The sequence below is a fragment of the Pyxicephalus adspersus genome, chromosome 2 (assembly GCF_032062135.1).
Source record: "Pyxicephalus adspersus chromosome 2, UCB_Pads_2.0, whole genome shotgun sequence".
Lineage (NCBI taxonomy): Eukaryota > Metazoa > Chordata > Amphibia > Anura > Pyxicephalidae > Pyxicephalus > Pyxicephalus adspersus.
This window is the reverse complement of record NC_092859.1, coordinates 12,265,773-12,276,708: the sequence shown is the minus strand read 5'-3', so window position 1 is coordinate 12,276,708 and position 10,936 is coordinate 12,265,773. Positions and strand designations below refer to the sequence as shown.

The following is a 10,936-nucleotide window of genomic DNA, read 5'->3' as shown; positions in this document are numbered from 1 at the left end:
TTTCCCTGTAAAATCGACCTAAATTTGTCTATAAATTCGTCAGGAAAGGATAGCAATTAGTATTGTTACCTTTGTGCACTTTTAACAATTGTCCACTAGGTGGCAGAATAAGTCATTGTGTTACAATGGAAATAAAAAATGAAGAGGGATTTGAACAGCTGTGAGCATGCAGCCAGAATGAAAGGAGAATAATCTATACACATACCCCTAGGTGTTATCATAAGAAGTGTAATCAACCCCCATCCTTCCCTCCCAGTTATCTTGTCTTTATCTTAGACTAAAATAGTTCAGCAAAAGGAAGTTGGGCAGGGCTGACACCATTCTGCCCACACTGTGGGTTGACTGTCTGTAATGGTGTTATATAGCTGGGAGCATTCCTGGCAGACCTGCAAGTATTGTTCTGTACTTGGAGGTTAAGACACAAGGAATGGGCATGTATTGCAGAAATGTATTGCACCTCATAGATTTTACTTAGAAAATTCAGCAACCCCTGTGCATCCTTGGAGCTTTTTTTATTTTGCCAGTATATGTACTCTACGGGCTGTGCTTATACATTTTCACCCAACATCTCTGCTGTATTTTCATGCACAGCCATTCCCCCCTATTGTGTGTTACTTCCCCCACCTCCTAGATTTTAAGCTCTTCGGGGCAGGGTCCTCTCCTCCTCCCGTGTCACTGTCTGTATTAGTTTGTCATTTGCATCCCCTATTTAACGTACAGCGCTGTGTAATAAAGTTGGCGCTGTTTAATATTAATTATTCCAATCCCTATATATTGCTTGCATTCAATGCATAATAAAACAATGCCTAATTCTGCCACCTAGTGGCCAGTTATCCAACTGCATATCAGTCACAATAGGTAATGCTATCCTCTAAATAATTTAGGGATGAATGTAGGAAATCATTTATAAATAAACGTCTATGGGCTTTATTTATAAAATGGGGAATCAGACATTTCCTGGTGGGAATCAATTACTGCCATTGAAACTCATTGACCTGGAAGATTCCCATGAGGGAAAGTCCAAAGTGACACCTACCTTTCAGTGGTAAGTGTTCCAACTTCTGAAGAAATGCTATTGTGTAGTAGAAATCAATGACTGACAATAAAATAAAATAAAAAGCCTGTACTTTGTATGATGTGGGTGACATGCAGACAGATGTCATGTGACTAACATAGCGGAAGGTCCTAGGACTACATTTCCCAGCAGGCTTTGCACCTGGGCAGTTGTAAAGCTAAAGCAAAAACATGATATTTTGCAGCTGAAAAGCTCTTTTTAAAAACACAAATCATTTAAATTAAAAAAACAGCCATATGTCCATTTATTACAAAAGTTAGAAATGTGTACAGCTACCAGGCCATGACACTCGCAGGCTTATTAAAAGGCAGAAAAAAAGCACAAAATGATAAAATACTAATCCGAGTGCTTGCTATTGGTCACTGCACTTTGCCCACCGCTCTACTACAAGAGTCTGTGGAAATATTTGCTGCTAACTTGCTAGGAAGGCCACTCGTCTGGTGACGTTATATGCGCCGTATTTCTTAATCAGCTGCGACTTCATCTTTGGGTTGTTCTTTAAGTCCAAATCATCTTTTGGTTCCCAGATAGGATAGTGGTCAGGGCGAGTGCCTGTGCGGAGGAAATGTCTGGTGCTGACAAGCTCTCCGCTGTTGAAAAAGAGAGCTTGTGTTACACGGGAGATGTCCAGGTCAAATTCCTTCATCAGATCCATCATGGCTTCTCGGAGGCCATTGCTCTCTGATGCCTGGGAAGTGGAGGGAGTTTCATCCATAGGCGATTCACCGTTGTTGTCCTCAGTTTGGCTGACCGCTTGAGCCGGCTGCTCAGAGTTTATGTCATCATGGGCCTCCTTAAAACAGAAGAAGATTTGTAAGAAATAAATTGAATATTAAATATCCACAGACTATGTTTTGGGAAAAATAAATGTATATTCAATACATTATTATTACGCAGTATTTATATAGCGCTGACCTATTACGAAGCGCTGTACAAAGTCCATAGTCATTTCACTAGCTGTCCCTCAAAGAAGCTCACAATCTAAAGACCTACCATTGTCATATGTCTTTAATACAGTCTAAGGTAAATTTTGGGGGAAGCCAATTCACCTAACTGCATATTTTTGGAATGTGAGAGGAAACCGGAATACCCAGAGGAAACTCACACAACACAGGGAGAACCTGCAAACTCCATGCAGGGTAGTCCTGATCGAGATTCAAATATCTGAGATACCTGTACATCCCTATAAACATGTTGAAAGTACATAAACATATCAGCTCATCTGCCAGAAATCCAGTCAGCTTCCTTTTCTCTATTGTTAGCTGATGCTGCCTGTGCTTCACAGAATTGTCAATCCCCCCCCCCACTCCCTCCTCATTCCCCTATAGGGTGTGGGGTAGTAAACGTCATTTACAAGAAAGGGGTTAAAGCACAAATTACAGGTCACATTTTTAAGTCTTCATATTCCCCCATCTCCAGAAACCTGTAGTGAGAGAATTGTGGGTCGCTATCGCTAACCTGTCGTTAAAATGTTAGCTGTTTACATGCGTGACCTTCATAATTTGTTTTTACACATCCACTGAAAACTATTTTATTATAAGCAGAGAAAAAGGAAAACATTTTGCATTAGGAACACTCATTCATACATTTCCTAAATACTGGGATCATAAAAAATAGCACAAAACAACATAAAATACCAGGTTTGCAATAATCTAAAGTAATGTTTCTTAAACTTTTTTAACACCAGGGAATCTTTTAAATAATTTTCAGGTCTTCAGGGAACCCCCTGCTATAATTACTATATCCAAACCACACAGTATGAATTCCTCTTACATTGCTGGACATTTGGCAGAATGTCACCCTTACAGATAGCCAAAAAGACAATTGGTATCAGTGGTAACTGACCTGAGAGGTACACATTGCTCATTGTTTAAGGAACCCCTAGCAACCTCTGGAGGGGAACATTGTTCCAAAGATTTTCCCTGAAGTCCTTTTTTTCTATCATTCAACTGACTTCCTTTGATCTCTGGTTGACCTGGCTGACCCCAGACAGTGAAAGAAGAATCAGCAGAGTGACCTACTCCTCCCTCTGTGCACTCCTCCTACCAGAATGTTCCTTGCAAAGCTAAGGCTGGGTACACAGACTCAATATTTGTCGTTGGAAAGGATCTCACAATACAAAAGACTCCACATACAGGGCCATTCTGCTCCATGGAGAGGGGAGAACGAGCGAGCAGCACCCCCGCTGTGCTCTCTCTCCTTCACTTTCATTATGATCGTTCCTCGTCCATAGATCCACCTGGAGGGTCGATGGAATGACAGATGACGAGCGCTGTACACACACCAGATTTTTGTCTGATATCAGCCCTGAGGTAGTTATCAGATGAGAATCATCTGACGTGTGTACGTAGCCTAATATGTAGCCTATAACGTAGCCTAACCAGCTCTGTGCTGCTCCTCCCGCTTCTAGTATAATCCCAGAAATAGTCTAATCCAGGTATTGCTTGCATTCAACAAATTAATTCAAGAATGTACTAATGAAAGTGCTGCATCAATAATTTTTATTTAATCTGTTTGGATCTCTAAAGTATCTCTAAAAAGAAAATGTAATACACTGCAGTTTACTAGCAAACAGTGTTCATTCTTTTTCCGCTTGTTAATCCTGCCAGAAATCCATTTCCTGTCCCTGGGTAACAATGAATACGCACTGCACTGGATCTGTGAATTTGCAGTGTTGTCACCCTAAGCTTTATTCCTGAATATTCCTAAACACCCTTTTCTATATAATGTACAAATGTGACGTTCTAAAGTCCACAAGGGAGAACTGAGAACACTGATGACATTGTTAAGATTCAGTATTTGCACAGCAAGTTAGAAGCAAGCTGCTTTCCTGGCAAAGGATTGTGTTTGTACAGAATATGCTTAGCCTAAGAAAACAAATGCAGCCACCACATCTGAGTTCTTTAGATTTAGACACAGACCTGCCTTGGGGGTGGTCATTTATGTTGGGATAGTCATTTTCTAAGGCAGCCATATATTTACCAAATTACTGTTTTGTATTCAACTTGATAATAGTTTGGCAGCCCAAAGGATGAGAACCGATCGCTGCATGGTTGTGGTGATGACATTTGTACAGAATTGGTAGCATACCTCAAATTCCATGTTTGCTCTTTCAAATATATGCAGATCTTTCCAATCATCGGAGTCTTCACCGTTTGAGGGAACAGTCTCTGCTGAATGTGAAGAGGACAAATTTTTGTTACCTAGCAAGAGAGAATAAGAAAGGATGAGCTCAGGCTTATAAAATAAATATTCCACTTTGTCTAAAGGCAGCTATACACTACTTGATGCTAGATTAGATTTGATATAAACATCAATAATGTAAAAAAAAATACAGGACATTGTCGAATGGGACATATCAAATATTGATTGGGAACGTCTGATTATTGTTCCGTCTAAATTTCTTTCCAACCCCCCACCATTTAGCAATGAGCACTCCCATTGATTGAGAATGTCCATTCCTTGTTGCTTCCATTCTCTCTCCATCCCTCACCACAGCTGTAATTTTATTTAACACTTCATTGGCTGCATTTAGAAGTCGGCACTCCCATTGGCTGCATTTAGCAGTGAGCACTCCCATTGGCTGTTGATATCCAGGAGATACTGATTATTTACCTGGCTGGGCATTCACCACCTAAACCTGGCCATTGATATCTGAGGACCAACATAAAGATGTAGCCCATTCAGACCTATGCAGATGCCTTTTGCCATATATACCCAGTGTTCTCCCCAGCCCCTTTTAGTTGGGCGCACCACCCGGCACTTTTCAGTAACCACCCGGCTGTTTTTGGGTGGTTACTGAAGAGTTGGGTCACAATACAGAGGCTGCCACCTGCCTACAATTTCTTCCCACCGGGGTTAAAATAATTTCTGGGCTGAACATTGTGCACTTTGGCTGCAGTTCCTGTCTGGACCTAGAAAGCAGAGAGCACCCACAGACATTCCTTGGTACATCTTATCTCAGGATTCTATAGTGATCAGAAGGGGTTCATTACATTCTTATGTTTGTTTTTTTACCCTATGATCCCATAACTGGGACTATGATGCTTTTGGATAGCAGTCCAAAATGACCAGATTGGGAAATAATCTAATGTCCTGTAGGCATTGCAGATGTCTGCAGCCTGTGCTTGTTGGGGGCAAGGAATGCAGATTCCTTATCTAATCACTATTGTTTCCTGGCTTATATGGCACAGCCTGAGGGGTTTGCAGAGCCCCTTCTTCCAGCCCATACCCATAACTATTCATTTTTAGGTAACAACTAACCTGAGTAGTGCTGAACAAGCTTCTACATACAAAGCCAACCTCTATTATACAAATCCTACGAACCTTAGCTTTCACTAAAACACTAAATCCCGTTATTAAAATGCATAAATGGAGAGGTGGGTCTGAAAGTTATGAGGGACTTCAACTGTTTTGGTGGGCTTGTACTTTGACTAGGAGAAGCAACATTGATAGCAAACACCATGGATAAAACTTTACCCTTTCCATGCTCATCCACTGCTACACTGTTTGAAAAATGGGGAAAAACCTGAAGCCCCTCTTTGCTTCTTACAGTGCAGCCACGAGCTTCTCCCCAACCAGTCTCCTATAATCAGGTGCACCACCCAGAGGGGCAGGAGATCACCCAGGAGGCCCGGGTGTATTACAGCCTACCCAAAGAGGATATGGCACCGAGTGAGCTCATGGTGAGTGTACCGAGAGCCTTCAGGAAGAGGATTCATGCTGATGTCCCTATTTAATATACAGCGCTGCGTAATATGTTGGCGCTATATATATCCTGTTTAATAATAAAAATAATGTTATACAAATCTGATCAATTTATAACCAAGATATGTCAAGCCAACAGTGTTGTCCCCGGCCCTTTGTAGCCGGCCGCACCACCCAGTACTTTTCGGTAACCACCTGACCATTCTCAGGTGAATATTGAAAACTTGGTTCAACATACAGAGGCCTATAGCTTCTTCCTACCCAGCTTAAAAAAAAAATCTAAGGAGAATACTGAGCCAATCATAAGGCCATGGCATGGGAGCAATGGAAAACATACACAGCCTTGAACAACTTGCATAGAACTTATAAAGTGTCAAAGCAGCGGAACAGGAAATGTAAATGTTAACATTTTCTGGTGCTGGCATCAGGGTAACCCATTACTGTACTTAGCCCGCATTCATGCTAAGCACACTCAGTGTAATGAACTGTACTTATCCAGTGACCTTGCAATGAAGACTCGTTAAGTGTCGCATTAGTTGACCTCTTCCTGGGTGTCAGAATGGATTGTTTCTTTGAAGAAATATTAGTTCCCGGTGTATTAGCAGAAGTCAAGGCTCCTTGTTGTGTAACACTGCAACTCTGATGGGCATCAGCAGAAGAACTAGGTAGCACGGGGTCACATTTCTCAGTGCCAGAAGCGCTGGGTATCATGGGGTCACATCTCTGAATGGCAGAAACGCTGGGTATCATGGGGTCACATCTCTGAATGGCAGAAACGCTGGGTAGCGCAGGGTCACATCTCTGAATGCCAGAAGTGCTGGGTAGCACGGGGTCACATTTCTGAGTGTCAGAGACGGTGGGTAGCACCGGGTCACATTTCTGAATGCCAGAAGTGCTGGGTAGCACGGGGTCACATTTCTGAGTGTCAGAGACGCTGGGTATCACAGGGTCACATTTCTGAGTGTCAGAGACGGTGGGTAGCACAGGGTCACATTTCTGAGTGTCAGAGACGCTGGGTAGCACAGGGTCACATTTCTGAGTGTCAGAGACGCTGGGTAGCACGGGGTCACATTTCTGAGTGACAGAAACACTGGGTGGGTGGCTGTCACATTCTTGTGGGCTCCCAGCAAACACTCTGGAAGGGTTGGCATCACAAGGGGTATCATCTATGGCACTGAGTGGGCTGCTCTCACTTTTCCGTTGAGTCACAGTGGATGTTGAAGCACATTTAAGCCATGAACCATTTGTCTCTAAATTAGAGTCCTTGCTTGGTATTGGAGAACATCTGGGAGGTAACTTGTACTTATGCTTGTGATTGACAAGGTATTTAACGTAACGAGACTTCATGGATTGCCAGGTCCTGTTAAGCACTTTTTTCTTCTCCATATCCTTCCACAGTATATTGCCGGTGATAGTGTGACTGGTGGAAACATTATCCCGAATATAGAGCAGGATGGCCATGTCTTCCTCATCACTGAAGGCCATTCTTCCCAGCTCCAGGGCACTGACTCCTTTATGAGGTGGAGTAACCGGCTTCACCTGCTGGCTCTTTGCTCTCTCTACATCCGTATCTATTTCAGTAATGAGCCCCTTCTGCCCAGCTGGGGATTCAGCTCGGTGACTTTCCTCTGTAGCTGCCTGTTCCCCGGTCTGGTCTTGTATGACCCGGATCTTAGGGACAGACATCAGCGCCTCACCGATAGGACTTTCCTGTATGGCCTGACCACCTTCTTCCATCGTTACTCCATCCCTGGGTATCTCATGTATGCTTGTCTGCTGCTCAGCTCTCTTTTGCTTCCTGTTTGGACTATGCTGGGTTTCTCCATCATCATTCCTCGTTTTGCATGCAACTTTCCTTTTCGGCCTTCGAAACTGTGTAGCAAGATGAGATTCTCCATCTTTTATGTCATGGCCCGTATCAGTCTTTAAGTCCATTACAGTATTGGGGTTCCCTGGAGCCGGGGTGCTGGTTCTAGGATCTGGGCTGAAGTTCATATCGTCATTAAGAGTCTGTTCTATATCCAGTGAAGGGAGCTTGTTCCGGGATCCAGAAGACGTACTGGGAGCGGTTTCCATTGTATCCCTGTCATCACTTTCATCACCCTCTCTGGATGAAGCTTGGTCGGCTGCGGAATCCATGGCGATGGCACCTCTAGAAGCTGGGCTGTTGCTGCTGTGGCCCTCTTTTTTTCCAGGGGCCATTTTTAGCTTGCTCATTCCCATCTTCCCTTCGTCTGTTTTGGTCTCCCGAAGGGCTGATACGTTGGTCTTTCTTTTGTTTCCTTCTACGGTTGCGTCCTCTGTTTTGGTCACTGCGGATATGCCGGTGTCTCTATGGCCCGATATGTTGGCCTTTCTTTTGTTGGTCAGGTCAATGGCTGGGCTTCCTTTATACCCTTCTCTATTTCTGTAAGGTCTTTTCGGGCTGTGATATCCGATCTGCTCCACGTCTTCCCTCTCTCCGCTCGTCTCTTCCATGTTGGGATTTTCTGAACGTTCCGCGGATTCTTTATTGCTGCTCAGGTCAATGGCTGCCCCTTCTTCCTGGTTCTCCATCACTCCGGGGCCCTCTGTTACAGCAGGCAGCTTGGATGAAGAGCTCCTCCTCTGGGCCGCTCTTGTTTTCATGGCCCAAGGGGGAAGCAGGCGGTAAGGCCGAGGGGACAGACAACGGTTGTGGCTCACGCAGTCCGTGACGTAGGTATTGGAGATGAAGCCGGGGTTCTGTTGGCCCTCAGTGGGGTCAGCCAGGAGAAAAGCCCCAGGTTCCTGGTAACGACACACAACACCCCCTCCGTGTGTAATAAGAGGAGCCAGCTGCCTCTTAATGGGCCCTGGTCTCACATAGAACCGAATAGGGGCGCCATCTTTGGTCACAAATAGGCTGCTGGAGTGAGAGTAGGGTGCTGCCATCTCCCTGTCACCTCATATCACCATAGCAACCGGCCAAGTGTTACCACGCGCCGCATGAGGAATAACTTTCGCTTTCTTCACAGCGCCATACAGGTTGCGCTGCATGACAGGCGGTAACCACGTGACTCCCTGCGCATGCGTACGGCTCACCTAATAGCGCCGTCTCACTAATACGTTCCTTTGTACTATTAAAAAAAAGCTCGCTTCTTCTGGTAAGTTGTGGTTGTTGTCGTTTTTTTTTTTCTCGTATATCTCCCTCGCAATTTCGTAACAAGCTACAGTAATTTAATTCAAATATAGGCATACGGAACGCGGAAATGGAGGGCATTGTCCAATGAGAGCATGACTTGAGATCACGTGGCATGCATCCCAGCTTTGAAAACAATCTCTACATCACCCAACCTGCGGGCAGAGAATGATCACGTGACTGTTGCTGTGTCATGTGATGGTGTTGTTTGCAGCGTAAGCAGAAGCGCTTGCAGTTTTGTGGGATTGGGGTCACTGTGTGTTCTGATATGTAATATAACTTCTGTAAAACCATTTATATGGAATCTTTATGGGGCATTTGTGGCTTTTAGGACAACCAAACTTAGTCTGGAGCAATGGAGAGGTAAATACCCATTCACTGGAGCCTAAATGAATGAATACCATTAAAGTGCAAAGCAGTGTCAGCCTTGCAGCAAGCATTAGAGGTGTGAAGGGGCCTTTAGAGCATTTACAATAACATTTTAGATATTTAGGCAAATTATATCATTTTAACCATATAGCACCAACATATTTTGTAGTGCTGTACATTAATAGGGCTTGGAAATGACAGACAGTGACACAGTAGGAGGAGAGGACTGTGCCCCGAAGAGCTAACAATCTAGGAGGTGAGGGAAGTAATGCAGAATAGGAGGGGAGAGGCATTTCTTGTTTGGTGATCCTGCCAGTGTCTGGGACTTCCCCCCCAACAGGATGACAATACTGTAGTAACATTTTTGCAGTGTTGTCACCTTGTAGACATAGAGGATGAGGGTTCCTTGAAAAAAGTCACTGCTTACAGCCCTGCTCCTCCTCCAATGCCTTGCTACACCCTGGGGTGCTGATCGGCCATGTTACCTAGCAAGTGGCTGCAGGATGAGGCACCCTGCGGTCTTAGGGAAGTCACAGATGCCACTCTCTATAAATAAAAAGCTGCAGCCACTGTGATGGTCTCTGGTGTCCCTGCACCAGATATTTAAACAAAAGAACATTATGAAAATATTACAAAAATGTAAAAGCTCAATTCCAGGCTTAGGATTTCTCTGCAATCCACTACTTATCCTTTGCTAGGCGACTTCAATTAGGTCTGATAACATCACAAATCTTCTCTTTACCATAGCAATGCATTCACATTTCTCTATGTTGTATTCCTTTCAACAGGCAGCAATTACAGAAAATATGCCACAAATACAGTGTGCTCCTCACTTCCTGTTTGAGGTGACAACACAACTCTGAATTCCCAATAACGCGTGAGCCATTTCTGGTGGATTCCAAAGAACACAGCTCTCTCCTCACCTCCACTATTTTTTTTTGCAGGGGATGTTATCAGCTCACAAGATTTATGGTAAAGTCAACAGGTAATTTTGTACTTCTTGAACTAATAAACATCTCAATGTTGTATGAAGCAGACCAGAAGGAAGCAAAAGTTGTTAGATTTACTTACCCTGTTGGCCTGGGGGCAAAATAAAAAGTGACACAGTTGTACTAGCTGATTGTCCGGCTGGTTGATCTGCTATTTTTCCACATCTTCCTACAGGCCAAACTGTCAATTACAAGCGTCAGGGTAAGTCTGCACCTGTCTATGAAGCAACTGATCCTCGCACTTGCACTGCAGCGCTGGTTCTTAAGGAATCAATGTCTGCACATGTGACAGCTAGTAGTATTGAGCGGTACTGGTAATGCTCACTGCTGCCCCGATTCATTCCCTATGGGGCTGCAGCAGGGAGATGCTATCATATAGCATTTCAAGGAGACAGTGGTTTCTGGTGTGAGGAAGCAGTAAACTCACTGCAGGTGTGCACCTAGCCATAAAGCCCCAAGGCAAACCATACACATGGAGTGCTTATAATGGTCAGCTACTATTCATATGATTGTGCTAAACAGAACTAAACTCAAATACAAAAAGTCACCAGGAGTTACAGGAGACATGCAAAGTCTATCCCTTTCCATGGCTTCTTGTTTTTTTTTTCTTTTTTTTTTTTCTTGGAGTGCATGTGT

The 10,936-nt window shown here is 43.9% G+C and overlaps 1 protein-coding gene across 1 annotated transcript; it reads right to left on the bottom strand.

The window, feature by feature from the left end:
- Positions 1 to 1,289: 1,289 nt before the first annotated feature.
- LOC140322905 (uncharacterized) lies at positions 1,290 to 9,108 on the bottom strand. Its single transcript, XM_072399552.1, has 3 exons — positions 6,286 to 9,108; positions 4,166 to 4,278; positions 1,290 to 1,868 (listed from the first exon to the last, which is right to left on the bottom strand). The coding sequence occupies exons 1-3, from the start codon at positions 8,693 to 8,695 to the stop codon at positions 1,488 to 1,490; spliced, it is 2,904 nt and encodes a 967-aa protein (XP_072255653.1). The 5' UTR covers positions 8,696 to 9,108; the 3' UTR covers positions 1,290 to 1,487.
- Between the last annotated feature and the right edge of the window lie 1,828 nt (positions 9,109 to 10,936).